Genomic DNA, 16,766 nt, shown 5'->3' with positions numbered 1-16,766 from the left:
AGAAAAAAGATGTTGGTAGTGGCTTCTTCTGTAGAACAAGTGTTGTAACTATCAGAAGGTAGTGATTTTTGAAATAAAAGGTAATAAAAATAAAAGATACTAAATTGATTATACAGAGGTGAAGAATTGGGAGATATTCCTAACATAATTCTGTTGGAATTAAGAACATGTATATTCTAGTAGTCATAAGTCTCATAATTTGAGGTAAAAGTCTTAATGTAGCTGTTTAATTTTGAAATGGTAGGACCTCATTAAATTGAAAGCAGATCAATTGAGAAAGATTATTTTCTCTTTTTTTGTTATCAACTCACAAATATGCTTGTGATCTAGACGTTTCATTAATTAAAGTGAAGTCACTTTGTGCCACTTCTCTATTCTCCTAGTCTAATATTTTCTTTAATAAAGTGAAACCCTTGGCCGGGTGCCGTGGCTCAAGACTGTAATCCCAGCACTTTGGGAGGCTGAGGGGGCGGATCACGAGGTCAGGAGATCGAGACCATCCTGGCTAACACGGTGAAACCCCGTCTCTACTAAAAAACACAAAAAACTAGCCGGGCGAAGTGGCAGGTGCCTGTAGTCCCAGCTACTCGGGAGGCTGAGGCAGGAGAATGGCCTGAACCCGGGAGGTGGAGCTTGCAGTGAGCTGAGATCCGGCCACTGCCCTCCAGCCTGGGCAACAGAGCAAGACTCCGTCTCAAAAAAAATAAATAAATAAATAAAAATAAAGTGAAACCCATAAATGCTTTGGTTTTAAATGAAAGTAGATAACAGTGTCTTTGATATAATAGAATGTGAATTTTTCATATTTAATATTTATGATTAATATTAGACTTAAAAAATTCTTCTATTCCAATTCTGATATATTGTCATTTTCTAAAACTTACTCCACTTTTTTCCCCCTAAGCTTACTTTTTTTTTTTTTTGAGACTGAATCTCACTCTGTCCCAGGCTGGAGTGCAGTGGCACGATCTTGGCTCACTGTAACCTCTCCCTCTCAGGTGATTCTCCCACCTTAGCCTCCCGGGTAGCTGGGATTACAGGGCTGCCCAATGACGCCTGGCTAATTTTTGTATTTTTAGTAGAGATGGGGTTTCACCATGTTGGCGAGGCTGGTCTTGAACTCCTGACCTCAGGTGATCCTCCCACCTCAGCCTCCCAAAGTGCTGGGATTACAGGTGTGAGCAACTGTGCCCAGCCTAAGGCTTATTTAAAATGAAATGAAATAAAATAGAATTAGTTGCTTTTTTTTTTTTTTTTTTTTTTGAGACGGAGTCTCGCTCTGTCGCCCGGGCTGGAGTGCAGTGGCCGGATCTCAGCTCACTGCAAGCTCTGCCTCCCGGGTTTACGCCATTCTCCTGCCTCAGCCTCCCAAGTAGCTGGGACTACAGGCGCCCGCCACCTCGCCCGGCTAGTTTTTTGTATTTTTTAGTAGAGACGGGGTTTCACCATGTTAGCCAGGATGGTCTCGATCTCCTGACCTCGTGATCCGCCCGTCTCGGCCTCCCAAAGTGCTGGGATTACAGGCTTGAGCCACCGCGCCCGGCCGAATTAGTTGCTTTGAAAGAATTAGTTGTTTTTTTTAGGAAAAAAACATAAAATCAACTTTAATCTTTGTAGTAGCACGGAATTTCTAGTGCAGTTAAAGTCCACTGTTGTGCTTTTTAATTAGTGTTTGTTCTACCCATTTGTTGCGTAAGTTGTGCATATAAACCATGTATAATTCTTAATACATGTCTTTGCTTTTATTCGAAAGCTCATATTGTGTCTTATTTTTCTGTGGGTATAATGTATGCATTTTTGGTGTTGAATTGAGAAAGGTTTGTCTTTTATTTTTACTTTTACTTAAACATTGAACACAGATAACCCATATTTATAAAATGTTTATAAAGGTGTATAGTCTATAGAAGGAGAGTTAATTATATTTAGACTAAGCAATTTAAAATCTTGTAATGAAAGTTAAAATGCTGAAGCAGTATCATTATTTGTAGCACGATTTATTAAATGCTTTGTGACAGATATGAAATGGATAGAGTATGAAAAAAATTTTTTCTGACCTACATCCAGACTTATCTCAAAATGACTGTGTTAATGTTTTTTTGGTAAATTAACTTGGAGTGATTAATAGATTTGCTGGCAAAATTGAAGCTGTGTAGTTAGTGAAGATAGCTATAATTTTATATGACAGAAGTGCCATTTACAATTTGAGTCTTTAAATTTTTAAATTTCTCCCCCAAGTAAAGGATCCTATACTGAATAATAATCATGGGAATACTTTGGTTGAAATGAGACCTAAGGTGGCTGATAGTGCACTGCTTGTTAGGCTCTGTGCCAACAGCTTCCTTTTTATTCATCACTTAGTGTTACAGTAGAGTCATGGATTAGAATGCTGATGGACATGAAATGTTTTGACTTTATTAACTGGCTAATTTTTTTGGCAGGTTGAATGATTGGGGGAATTAGGACAAAGTAACAAGTGAGCCAGCTTAGAAATTGGTATCGTAGGTATAGAGTGCGTTTAATATTTTCCAGGTTATGCAAACAAGCGTCCTTTTCATTAATACAGGAACCAATTCAGTATGTTCATGGTGTCATTAAATTTTATAAGGTGGAAAATACTTTTCAGGTAATTTAATAGAATATATGGCACTTAGACCTTTTATTCTTTATGGAATAACTTTGAAACCTGCTAATGTCTAGAGATACATTGAAGTGATTGTAGCTTGATATTCTGGGATAAGCTAGTGTTGATGAATATAGAGTTTAAACTGCAACCTTTTTTACTTGGCTTTGAATAGATTATAGTGCCACTATTTTACTTACTGTTTCCTTCGTTTCTCTTTTAGAAGAAGAAGATGGAGTGTGGGAGAATGGACTTTCCTATGAATGCCGTACTCTGCTTTTCAAAGCAGTTCACAATCTATTGGAACGGTGTTTAATGAACAGGAATTTTGTACGTATTGGCAAGTGGTTTGTAAAGCCTTATGAAAAAGATGAAAAACCTATAAATAAAAGGTAAGCTATCTTAAATTCTGATGTGATATTTCTTTAGATTTGTTCCTTTTTGTGTCTTTACAGAGAATGTGGGATAAAACAAGCTAATATCATACAGACATATTCAGGAGGTTATCAGTGACAAAGTACTAGATGTAGTCAGGTTTTTTGTTTTTTGTTTTAAACCACTTTACATTCTAAGAATTTCCTTACAGTAGGAATAAGCTATATTTTAATACAGTGGCCTAAATTTTGATTTGGGATGATAGACAAAATATAGGATGAAAGCAGATCCTTAGGCATGGAAGTGTATGCCCAGCACTCTGATATTAAAGTTAAGTAACATTAACACCTGTTAAAGGTAGTGATCTGTGAGTATGTTTTGGATTAAGTTAACCCTTCTTATTCCCAGTCTCTCAGTTCCCTTTAATTAAAGTAATTTAAATTTGTGTTTTCCTTTTTTTTTTTGAGACAGAGTCTTGCTCTGTCGCCCAGGCTGGAGTGCAGTGGCCAGATCTCAGCTCACTGCAAGCTCTGCCTCCTGGGTTTATGCCATTCTCATGCCTCAGCCTCCTGAGTAGCTGGGACTACAGGCACCCGCCATCTCGCCCGGCTAGTTTTTTGTATTTTTTAGTAGAGACGGGATTTCACCGTGTTAGCCAGGATGGTCTTGATCTCCTGACCTCGTGATCCGCCCGTCTCGGCCTCCCAAAGTGCTGGGATTACAGGCTTGAGCCACCGCGCCCGGCTAAATTTGTGTTTTCTGTGTAAGACCATTTACTCTTTGAGAGCTTATAATTTTCTTGAGCAATGAATTAAGCAAATTTATGACACTAATTGTTAGAGTAGTTGCAGATAGAGGCACAAAAGACTTATGATAGATACCTCCTGCTGTGCAATTAAAACCTTCAGGTTACTACACTTCTCTGTGATTTAGATAATATAAGGTATAGTCTGTCAAAAGATTTAAGTTCCCAGCAGTCATTGAGTTAGTGAGACTTCAAGAGAGATGAACCAGTGGCAACTAAGATGGGATGTGGGGAAGAGAAAATTAAAGGGAACTTACTAATTTTTCCTGAAAGGTGTAAGAGGATGTGAAGTGAACATTTGGTTGAGATTGTAATCATTTTGAGGTCTTTCATGTCATATATGTACATCTTTTTTCATGTGCACCTGGAGTTTTTTTTTCTTCTTCAAACTTTTTAGTTTTAGTAGACTGGATGAGTAGATAAGCCTGGATAAATAAAGGTGCTTTCATTTTTTTTCCTCTTTGAAAATTAACGTAAACCTTTATTGTTAACAAAATACCTGTATAAGTTTGGAATGCATTCAGCTGAAAATGACAGAAAAACGTTAACTACTTGGCTTATGTAGGGATTGATTTTTCTCAGTAGCAAGGAGTATGGAGGTAGATAGTTTAGTACTGGTATATCTGTTCAGTAATGTCATCAAGGATTCAAGGTTCCCCAGAGTTTTCTGCTGTGCCATCTTTATATCTTCATGGTCCTCCTGTGTGTTACACCTGCAGACCTCACAGTGGATTCCAGGCAGGAAGAGAAAGGAAGGGAGGAAGAAAGTGTGGCACCTAAGTCAGAAAGTGAATTATTTTCTGGAAACTCTAGCTGACGTATCTTTGGCCATACTAAGAGAAACAGATATCTTTTATTTGGAAATAGCTGCTCTGAACAAAATCAAGTTTTTGTTAGTAAGAAGAAAGGGATGATAGATAGATACCAAAGATCAAAGAAGTGGCTATGGATATTGGGTAGGCAGTTAGCAATATCTGCCTTATTTATTTATTTATTTATTTATTTAGAGACAGAGTCTCACTCTGTTGCCCAGGCTGGAGTGCAGTGGTGCAATCTCAGCCCACTGCAACCTCCGCTTCCCGGGTTCAAGTGATTCTCCTGCTCAGCCTCCCGAGTAGTTGGGATTACAGGCGTGTGCCACTACACCCAGCTAATTTTTGTATTTTTAGTAGAGACGAGGTTTCACCATGTTAGCCAGGCTGGTCTCAAACTCCTGACCTCGTGATCTGCCTGCCTCGGCCTCCCAAAGTGCTGGGATTACAGGCATAAGCCACTGCGCCTTTTTTTTTTTTATTTTTTTATTTTTATTTTTTTAAGAAAGAATCTCAGTCTGTTGCCCAGGTGGGAGTGCAGTGGTGTGATCTTGGCTCACTGTCTCGGCTCACTGCGACCTCCGCCTCCTGGGTTCAAGTGATTCTCCCGCCTCAGCCTCCTGAGTAGCTGGGATTACAGGCATTTGCCATCACACCCAGCTAATTTTTGTGTTTTTAGTAGAGACAGGGTTTCACCATGTTGGCCAGGCTGGTCTTGAACTGACCTCAGATGATCCACCCACCTCGGCTTCTCAAAGTGCTGGGATTACAGGCGTGAGCCACTGTGCCCGGCCTATTTATGTATTTATTTTTAAGTTCTGGGATACATGTGCAGAACGTGCAGGTTTGTTAATTAGGTATATATACATGTGCCATGGTGGTTTACTGTACCTGTCAGCCCATCATCTGGATTTTAAGCCCAGTATGCATTAGGTATTTGTCTTGATGCTCTCCCTCCCCTTGCTCCCTATCCCCTGACAGGCCCCGGTCTGTGATGTTCCCCTCCCTGTATACATGTGTTCTCATTGTTCAACTCCCACTTATGAGTGAGAACATGTGGTGTTTGGTTTTCTGTTCTTGTGTTAGTTTGCTGAGGATGATGGTTTTCAGCTTCATCCATGTCCCTGTAAAGGACATAAACTCATTCTTTTTTTTTGAGACAAAGTCTTGCTCTGTCGCCCATAGTGGAGTGCAGTGGCACGATTTCAGCTCACTGCAACCTCCGCCTCCTGGGTTCAAGCAATTCTCCTGCCTCAGCCTCCCGAGTAGCTGGGATTATAGGCACCCGCCACCACGCCCGGCTAATTTTTGTATTTTTAGTAGAGATGGGATTTCACCATGTTAGCCAGACCGGTCTCGAATTCCTGACCTCAGGTAATCCGCCACCTCGGCTTCCCAAAGTCCTGGGATTACAGGCATGAGCCACCATGCCCAGCCGAACTCATTCTTTTTTGTGGCTGCAGACCCCCATCTCTTTAAAAAAAAAAAAAACAAAAAAAACAAACAGGTGGGCACAGTGGCACACACCTGTAGTCCCAGCCACTCTGAAGACTGAGATGAGAGGATCGCTTGAGCCCAGAATATTGAGGCTGCAGTGAGTTAGGATTGTGCTGTTGTACTCCAGCCTGGGCAACAGAGCAAGACCCTGTCTAAAAAAAAAAAAAAATTAAAAATATAACTTTTTTTTTTTGAGATAAGGTCTCTCACTTTGTCACCCAGGTTGGAGTGCAGTGGCACAGTCATGGCTCATTGCAGCCCAACCTCCCAGGCTCAAGTAATTCTCACACCTCAGCCTCCCGCATAGCTGGGACCACAGGTACATGCTACCACGGCTAGTTAATTTTTGTAGATTTTGTAGAGACAAGGTATCACCATGTTGCCTAGGCTGGTCTTGAACTCCTGAGCTCAAGCTACCCACTTTCTTCAGCCTTGCAAAGTGCTAGGATTATAGGCATGAGCCAATGCACCTGGCCGAAAATACGACCCTTTTTTTTTTTTTTTTTTTTTTTTTTTGAGACAGAGTCTCACTCTGTCACCCAAGCTGGAATGCAGTGGCGTGATCTCGGCTCACTGCAAACTCAGCCTCCCAGGTTCACGCCATTCTCCTGCCTCAGCCTCTTGAGTAGCTGGGACTACAGGCGTCAGCTACCACGCCCGGCTAATTTTAGTATTTTTAGTAGAGACAGGGTTTCACTGTGTCTCGATCTCCTGACCTCATGATCTGCCCGCCTTGGCCTCCCAAAGTGCTGGCTTAACAGGCTTGAGCCACCGTGCCTGGCCCGAAAATAAAACTTTTAACTGGAGATTTTCATGAATCCAACAGATTCTGCTTGTTATTTAACCATGTAATTGAGCACCAGTGTTTTTCCATGGGCTGACCCATTTAGGAGGGGAACTAAATTAAGATTGTATTTTATTAGTGAAGTGTTACCAGAAATAGTGTATGCTCTTTCGAGTTACTCTTGAACCATAGTTGTGGTATAAAAACTGACTTTATTCTGGAAAGATAAATGCTGGTCCTCAAATCTCTTTTTTGCAGGAACTTTCTTACCCTTTTTCCTTCTATGGAATAGCAAGTAGAAAAACCAAGCAACTAAGTCTGTCTTTGAGTTATGATATGGGACTTCTTTTCTGTTGAATTCAGTGGAATGATACAGGGAAGGTAGATAAAGATTAATTATAAATTAATGCGTCTCTAGACCATTCTGAAACATAAGTATCATATAGACTGTTTTTGTTTACTAATCAATTCACTTTTGGTATAAGTATTCTGAAAAAAGAACAAGAGTTGTAAAGAAAGAAAATTTATGCTGTGAAACTAGTTTGACCTGAACAAAGGAGAAAATAATATTCCTTACCTTTTTATCTTCTTTCTTTCTTTAAAATTTTTAAATAAAAATTCTCATTTTCTGATAATCTGGACCTACATGTGATGTAGTTGTCTGTTGAACAGTCTTTAGGGACTGAAAGAGAGGAAATGGAATCAAATTCTAGGGATATAGCTAGGTTACCTGTAAAGAATCTCACAAGTATAAGAGTAACCACAGGAACAAACCAGTCTTCAGTTAATTGGTTAAAAGAATGATGACCAGTGTTTTCTTGAATAGTTTAGGTGTTTTCCTACATTGCTGGGGACTGGATCACATGGCAGACATTGAGTTTTCTAGTGAGCCCACAAGTAAATGGGTTGTAATAAGTACCATTGACTTAATGCAGGTTTTAGAGTCTTCTATAAAAGATATTCTGAACTTGTGATGTTTGAGAGTGCATTTGAATAAGATTATCTTGAATAAGAACTTTTTTTTTTCCTTTTTTTTAAATAGAGACAGGGTCTTGCTTTGTGCCCAAGATGGATTGCAGTAGCGCAATCATAACTCATTGCAGCCACAAACTTCCAGGCCTAATTGATTCTCCTACTTCAGCCTCCAGAGTAGCTGGGATTACAGGCACACACCACCCACGCCTGGCCAAGGACTTTCTTAAGATTGTGTTTGGTTAAGCTTTTTGTCATGTTGAATCTGTTGTAGCCATTTAGCTGAGTGTGCAGTAAAGTTTATTTAGCAAAAGTTTTAAATGCTTCTAGGACGATATACAGAATAGAAAGATACTAGTAAATAATTCTTTTTTTAGACAACTAGTTCAGTATCTTACGTATATATTGACATAGGAGGTTTTGTTAAGTGGCAGATGAGATTGTATAGGAGGGAAATACATTAATAGGGAGCATGTTTGATTTTAATATATACTTTAATCTTACCCCATTCCCTCAACTATATGTAATTGATTTCTATGGAAAAAATATGTTGTTAAATCTTTTTTGATGTATTTATGTAAAATAGTTACCTTTAACTCCAATTTTAAAAGGAAATATAGGGTAGACATGGTGGCTCACACCTGTAATCCCAGCACTTTGGGAGGCTGAGGCAGGCAACTCATGAGGTCAGGAGTTAGAGACCAGCCTGATCAACATGGTGAAACCCTGTCTCTACTAAAAATACAAAAATGAGCCAGGTGTGGTGGCACATGGCTGTAATCCTAGCTACTTGAGAGGCTGAGACAGGAGAATCACTTGAACCCAGGAGGTGGAGGTTGCAGTGAGCAGAGATCGCGCCACTGCACTCCAGCCTGGGCGACAAGAGTGAAACTTCGTCTCAAAAAAAAAAGGCAATATAGAGTATTACATGTTACATATATGTGTCTGTCTGTATTACATTATGTGTATACATATTGACATACAATAGGATATAATAAATTCTTGCTGGATATAACATAAAATAGGATTAAATGTTTGGTTCAATATGTTCTAAGCCTTTGTATTAGAATAATTAGAGCCCTGGAATTAATTAGTAGTAAAGAACTTTGTCCACAGAGAGTGATAAAGTTTTGGTTTTGTGGGATAAAGCCGCAAAAGTTCACAGGAAGGAAAGGATGGCTATTGTCAATGGCTATTGTATTGGGCAGTGTAGATCTAGAACATTTTCATCATTGCAGAAAGTTATTTTTTCGGGTGGTATTGCTTACACAAGAACCTTTATATTTATAATTAAAACGGTACTTTTGGTACTTCAATAAAGAAAATCAAATTTTTTTAAGGAAGTAAATAAAAGAATATGCTTTAAATTTCACCCATAAAGCTATGTTTATTTTCTGCCATATGTATGGCTTTTACATTATCTCATGATCTCCAAAACTGATTAAAAATAGGCACCATGAGATGTAAGTCTCCACTGGAAATGTTTTATTAACTATTAGTAGCATTAGGATGTCCTTTGGTTGGGTTTCTCACTGTCTCTGAAAAGGCAAATTTCTAGAGAAGCTAGGAGCTATCGCTATTAGGTTTTTTTATGGACTCATTTCCTCTCTTCCTGTCATCTAATGTAGTACTGTCCAGTAGAAGTATAATGTGAGCCACATATGTAATTTAAAATTTTCTTCTAGGCACATTTAAAAAGTTAAAAAAACTAAATGTATAGGCAAAATTAATTGTAATATATTTTTAAATTTAGTATGTCCAAAATATTTCAGCATATAATTAAATATACAGAAGGTATTAATGGAATAGTTTACTTTTTGTGCTGTCTTTGAAATTAGGTTTGTGTACTATGCTTAGAGTATATCTCAGTTTGGATTTTAAGTCACCAGTAGTTATATGTGTGTATTGGCTGTTGTATTTACAACACAGTTCTAGGGCTTTAAGCCTAGTTGAACTTGGTAGTGTTTGTTGGTGAAAGGTACCTTCTCTGTTGGTCAGTGAACCCTTCTGGAATTGTATGCTAAATTGTGAGTATGCTCTAGAATCTCAAAGGCAAGAAGAATCTCATACCTTGTATCAGTCGGGGTACCAACTCTCTGCTAAATTAGGTGTAGTTACTTCAGCAGACTGGATGTACCTTTTTATTGTTTTCCCTGTAGCCTACCTATGATGTTTTGTCCTTAATGTCTGTCATCAAGATGATTATGTATCATTTCTGAAGTCTTAAGTGATGATGTCACTAGAATTTGCATGGTCAGTTTTCTACATTTTCATGCTTTCTAGAACATTTATGAGAAAAATTAAATGCTAAGAAAGACTTTTCTTTCTCCTATTTTTCTTCCTTGTTGAGATTTTCTTACCATAATTTTTCTTTCTTTCTTTTTTTTTTGGTGACAGGGTCTTGCTTTGTCTCCTAGGCCAGAGTGCAATCTTAACTCACTGCACTCTCTACCTCCCAGGCACAAACAATTCTCTTGCCTTAGCCTCCCACGTAGTCGGGACTTTCAGGAGTGCGCCACCACACCTGACTAAGTTTTGTAATTTGGGTAGAGATGGGGTTTCTCTGTTGGCCATGTTGACTAGGCTGTTCTCTAACTCCTGGCCTCAAGTGATCCTCCAGCCTCAGCCTCCCAAAGTGCTGGGATGACGGGTGTGAGCCACCATGCCCAGCCTTTCTTACCATGATTTCTTTATATCATTCTTTTTTTTTTTTTTGAGATGGAGTCTCGCTCTGTCTTCCGGGCTGGAGTGCAGTGACTGGATCTCAGCTCACTGCCAGCTCCGCCTCCTGGGTTCACGCCATTCTCCTGCCTCAGCCTCCCGAGTAGCTGGGACTACAGGCGCCCACCACCTCGCCCGGCTAGTTTTTTGTATTTTTTTAGTAGAGATGGGGTTTCACCGTGTTCGCCAGGATGGTCTCGATCTCCTGACCTCGTGATCCGCCCATCTCGGCCTCCCAAAGTGCTGGGATTACAGGCTTGAGCCACCGCGCCTGGCCTCTTTATATGATTCTTACTGTAGACTCTTACAAATCTGTCCAAGCTCATACAGCTATCAAGTATTGGAGCTGCATTTTAGGCATGAAAAATATGAGATAGATTATTGACCCTATAGACCTGTATGTCTCCTACACGTATTTTTTTTTAAGTTATAGGAAATAGTAAAAACATAGTACTTAGAAACAACAATAAAAAGCAGCATTTTGCAGAACACTTGAAGTGGTAAACCAGAATAATGTTGTTGCTTTTTAAGTTTTTTTTTTTTTTTTTTGAGACAGAGTCTCGCTCTGTCACCAGGCTGGAGTGTAGTGGCGCAGTCTCAGCTCTCTGCAACCTCAGCCTCCCAGGTTCAGGTGATTCTCCTGCCTCAGCCTCCCAAGTAGCTGGGATTACAGGCGTGTGCCACCACGCCCAGATAATTTTTATATTTTTAGTAGAGTTGGGGTTTCACCATGTTAGCTAGGATGGTCTCGATCTCTCTTTTTTTTTTTTTTTTTTTTTTGAGACGGAGTCTTGCTCTGTCGCCCAGGCTGGAGTGCAGTGGCCGGATCTCAGCTCACTGCAAGCTCTGCCTCCCAAGTTTAAGCCATTCTCCTGCCTCAGCCTCCTGAGTAGCTGGGACTACAGGCGCCCACCACCTCTTCCGGCTAGTTTTTTGTATTTTTTAGTAGAGACGGGGTTTCACAGGGTTAGCCAGGATGGTCTCGATCTCCTGACCTTGTGATCCTCCCATCTCGGCCTCCCAAAGTGCTGGGATTACAGGCTTGAGCCACCACGCCCGGCCTCAATCTCTTGACGTTGTGATCCACCCGCCTCGGCTTCCCAAAGTGCTGGGATTACAGGCCTGAGCCACCGCGCCCAGCCACTTTCTAAGTATTATTTACCGTATAATGTAAGTAATATGTTCACTGAGCGAGCAGAAATATGTACAGGATTTACAGGTAAGATGTTAACTTCTGGAGTTTAGTATGGATCTTTTGTTCATGGAGCTATGTTAATAATACCTGATACTGGTATTATACCTTTAAATTTAAGAATTTAAAACAGGCCGGGCGTGGTGGCTCAAGCCTGTAATCCCAGTACTTTGGGAGGCCGAGACGGACGGATCACAAGGTCAGGAGATCGAGACCATCCTGACTAACACGGTGAAACCCCGTTTCTACTAAAAAATACAAAAAACTAGCCGGGCGAGGTGGCAGGCGCCTGTAGTCCCACCTACTCGGGAGGCTGAGGCAGGAGAATGGCGTAAACCCGGGAGGCGGAGCTTGTAGTGAGCTGAGATCTGGCCACTGCACTCCAGCCTGGGTGACAGAGCCAGACTCCGTCTCAAAAAAAAAAAAAAAAAAAAAAAAAGAACTCTTGCTGGGGGCGCGGTGGCTCACACCTGTAATCCCAGCTCTCAGGGAGGCAGAGGCGGGAGGATAGCTTGAGCCCAGGAGTTGGAGACCTGCCTGGTTAATATAGCGAGACCCCGGTCTCCACAAAAAGGGGAAAAAAAAAAAAAAGACAAAAAAAAAAAAAAAAAGAATTTAAAACAGTTACTCTGAAGGCTGTAGAAATACAAATAAATGATTCCCAAACTTGTCTGGATGTGGGAATCACCTGGAGAGCTTACAAAAAATTATTGATGCTTATGTCTTAACCTGGGCTGTAATCTAGGCTTTGGAATTTTTAGAGGATCCTAAAAATGTAAGACAAGTTTAGAAACTTTTGAATTCACGGAATAAAAATAATCTCAGAATTAAGTTGGCTAGGGGAGGCTGGGCACAGTGGCTCATGCTTGTAATCCCTGCACTTTGAGAGGCCAAGACAGGAGGATTGCTTAAGCTCAAGAGTTCAAGACCAGCCTGGACAACATAGTGAGACCTCATCTCTACAAAATACAAATTAAAAAATTATCTGGGCATAGTGGCTCACACCTGTAGTCTCACTTACTTGGTTGGCTGAGGCAGGAAGATTGCTTGAGCTCAGGATGTGGAAGCTGCAGTGAATTCTGGTCACGCCACTGCACTCCAGCCTGAGTGACAGACCAAGGCCCTGTCTCAAAGGAAAAAAAAAAGATGAATACAGTTTCTTTTTATTGTGGTAAAATGTACATAACGTAAAACTTAATAATTTTTCGGTGTACAGTTCAGTGGCATTAAGTAAGTTCACATTGTTAACCATTACCACTATCTATCTGCAGAACTTTTTCATCATCTGAAGCTGAAAGTCTACTCATAAAAGAGTGGTAGCTCTTCAATTCTTCTTTTCTTGAGCTTCGTGTAACCACCATTCTACTTTGTCTAGAAACTTGACTGTTGTAGGTACCTCATATGAGTGGAATCATGTAGTATTTGTCCTTTTTTGTCTGGGTTATTTCAGTTAGCATAAAATCTTCAAGATGCATTTACGAAGCATGTGACAGAATTTCCCTTAAGGCTGAATAATATTCCATTGTATGTATATACCACATTTTGTTTATGTATTAATCTGTAAATGGTATTTGGGTTGTTTTCACCTTTTGGTTATTGTGAATAATGCTGCTATAAACATTGGTCTGCACATCTCTCATCAAGTCCCTGCTTTAAGTTCCTTTGGGTGTATACCCAGAAGTGGAATTGCTGGATCATATGGTAATTCGAAGTATAATTTTTGGAGGAATTTCCATACTGCTTTCCATAGTGGCTGCACTATTTTACATTCCCAAAGGCAATGCAGAGGTGTGCCATTTTCTCCACATCCTCATCAACACTTGTTATTTCCTGTTTTTTTTTAAAGCTATTTTTATGGGTGTGAAGTGGTATCTTACTGTGTTTTCGGTTTGCATTTCCCTAATGATTAGTGATGTGTTGAGCATGTTATGTGTTTATCGGCCATTTGTATGTTGTTTTTGGAGAAATGACGGTTGAAGTCTTTTGCCCATTTTTTTAATTGGTTGATAGGGTGTTTAAGAGTTTGAAGTCAGCATTCCCTTTACTAGTATTATGATTTTAACACAAGCCATTTAACCTCTTTGTACCTCAGATTCTCTACTCGCGAATGGGATATCATTTTTCTGTAGCTTCTTAATACAAATGCTAGAAATAGGTTTGATGTGGCACTGCCTAATCTAGCATACGTATGGAATTGTTGCTGTTAGAGCAGCTAGCTTTAATCTATAAGCATGTCTTCATTTTCTGTTTTAGAAATAATCTTTTGATTAATTTCAGTACTTAATTTGAGGAACATTTTTTTCCACAATGGAAGATTGTTCAAGTTTCATTTATAAAATTCTGCCTCATTCATAACTTTTTGTTTTAGATATTGCAGTGTAAGCTCATGGAGAGCAAGTGTTCTCTGCAGTCCTTTATAGTAGCTAATAATACTTTGGATTCTTATTGTAGTGATATGTTTTTGTTTTAACTCTACTTTTCTGAGTGTTAAATACCAAAAATGTTTGATGGGATGATATGAATAACATTTCTCCTTGGAAAAAAAGCACAACCGAATTCACTGTGTTGGTATTTTCTAATTGTTTTATAATATTCTCTGACTAGAATGTTACCTTTAATATAAGGATTTCAGAGATTTGGGTGTGGTGGTGTACACCTGTAGTTCCAGCTACTTAAGAGGCTGCGGCAGGAGGATCACTTGAGGTCAGGAGTTTGAGGCTGTAGTGCCTCACGACTGTGCCAGTGAAAAGCCACTGCACTCCTGCCTGGGTAACATAGGGAGACCACCATCTGTTTAAAAAATTTCAGGCCGGCACAGTGGCTCACGCCTGTAATCTCAGCACTTTGGAGTGCCAAGGTGGGCGAATCACCTGAGGTCAGGAGTTCAAGACCAGTCTGGCCAATACATGGTGAAACCCCATCTCTAGTTAAAAAATAAAATACAAAAAAACTAGCCGGACGCAGTGGCAGGTGCCTGTCATCCCAGCTACTTGGGAATCTGAGGCAGGAGAATTGCTTGAACCCAGGAGGCGGAGGTTGCAGTGAGCCAAGATCACGCCATTGCACTCCAGCCTTGGTGACAAGAGTGAAACGGTCTCAAAAAAAAAAAAAATCTCTGCTGGGTGCAGTGGCTCATGCCTGTAATTATAGCACTTTGGGAGGCTGAGGTGGGCAGATCACTTGAGGGTCAGGAGTTTGAGACTAGTCTGGCCAACATGGTAAAACCCTGTCTCTACTAAAAATACAAAAATTAGCTGGGCATGATCATGGGCGCCTGTAATCCCCGCTACTCAGGAGGCGGAGGCAGAAGAATCACTTGAACCTGGGAAGCAGAGGCTGCAGTGAGCCAAGGTTGCATCACTGCACTCCATCCTGGGCAACAGAGCAAGTCTCTGTCTCAAAAAAAAAAAAATCTCAAATTGTACCACACATTTAGAATATTGTTTCCCTCCAGTATCACATACAAACTTGGGTTTATTTTAAACCATTGTTACAATAAGATCAGACTATTGTATACTGGGATTATATGCTAGCAGTATAGGAGGTAGTGATTTTTCTTTGATCATAGACCGCTAGGCTGGGATTAAGTGTTGTTAGTAAATAGGGTAGTGGCAGATATACAGTGGGAGCTGAGACCATTGGTTACATGTTTTGTATTTTGGTATATTGAATTGCTACAAAGACTCCTTGGAGACAAGTTTACCCCTTTACATCAAGAAGCCAAATTTTATTTTCTTATTTAAAAGATAAAATGGGGCCAGATGAAGTTAGCTCATGCTTGTAATCTCAGCACTTTGGGAGGCCAAGGTGGGGGATTGCTTGAGGCCAGGAGTTTGAGGCCAACCTGGGCAACATAGTGAGCCCCCGCCCCTGCCATCTCTAGCAAAAAAAAAAAAAAAAAATTAGGTGGGTATGGTAGCACACACCTGTAGTCCCAGCTACTCAAGAGGGTGAGATGGGAGGATTGCTTGAGCCCAGTAGTTTGAGACCGCAGCAAGCTACGATTGTACCACTGCACTCCAGTGAGAACCTTGTCTCTAAACCATAAAATTAAAAAATAAAGTGGGTAAGTGCTCACTGGAAAGACTGTTAGGAAAGTTGAAAGATGACTTTTATGATTTTATACATACTAGAGTAAACTTATTTTCCTAAATAACATTTAAGATAGGTCAAATTAATGTATTTTAAAACATTTCCGATATTACAATATTTTCGGAAAAATAGATTTTTAAAATGTTAAAAATGCTTTTAAAATAATTTTAAAAATCTTTTAAAATGCTTTGTCATGAGAAAAATTCATTTTAAATATATATTTTTTTTGTTTGGAGACCAGAGGGCAGTGGTGTCATCATAGCTCACTGCACCCTCAACCTCTCAGGCTCAAATGTTCCTTCTACCTCAGCCTCAGCCTCTCGAGTAGCTGGGACCACAGACATGCACCACCCCACCTGGCTAATTTTTAATTTTTTTGTGGAGATGGGGTCTTACTGTGCTGCCCAGGCTGGTCCCAAACTCCTGGGCTCAAGCCCAACTCCTCTTGCCTCAGCCTCCCAAGTGCTGAGATTACAGGCATGGCTGGCTGTTTTTAAATTATCTTATTTAATATTTCGTGTATAAAATGAAACAGTTGAAAGCTGTGTTTTTAAGAATTATACTCCACTGATTAAAGGAACAGTAGATAAAATTCAGGTCTCCTAGCCGCTTTGTCTTTTTTTTTTTTTTTTTTTTTAATTTTTGAGATGAAGTCTCACTCTGTTTCCCAGGCTGAAGTGCAGTGGCAAGATCTCGACTCACTGCAATCTCTGCCTCCCTGGGTTCAAGTGGTTTTCCTGCCTCAGCCTCCTGAGTAACTGGGATTACAGGTGTGGTGACACCCAGCTAATTTTTGTATTTTTAGTAGAGACGGAATTTCACCATGTTGGCCAGGCTGGTCTCAAACTCCTGGGCTCAAACGATCTGCCTGTCTTGCCCTCCTAAAGTGCTGGAGT

The 16,766-nt window shown here is 40.1% G+C and overlaps 1 protein-coding gene across 2 annotated transcripts in view; it reads left to right on the top strand.

The window, feature by feature from the left end:
- The window catches only part of MED13 (mediator complex subunit 13), a 127,438-nt gene that overhangs the window by 10,276 nt on the left and 100,396 nt on the right, over nucleotides 1-16,766 (top strand). For both annotated transcript variants that reach the window (XM_030923087.1, XM_030923086.1), the window contains exon 3: nucleotides 2,844-3,012. In XM_030923087.1, coding sequence (XP_030778947.1) covers nucleotides 2,844-3,012 — 169 coding nt within the window. The remainder of the gene's footprint in view (nucleotides 1-2,843; nucleotides 3,013-16,766) is intronic.

Source organism: Rhinopithecus roxellana, chromosome 19 (assembly GCF_007565055.1).
Source record: "Rhinopithecus roxellana isolate Shanxi Qingling chromosome 19, ASM756505v1, whole genome shotgun sequence".
Classification (NCBI taxonomy): Eukaryota; Metazoa; Chordata; class Mammalia; order Primates; family Cercopithecidae; genus Rhinopithecus; species Rhinopithecus roxellana.
The sequence above is the reverse complement of the archived record's forward strand: the minus strand, read 5'-3'. Positions and strand labels throughout refer to the sequence as shown.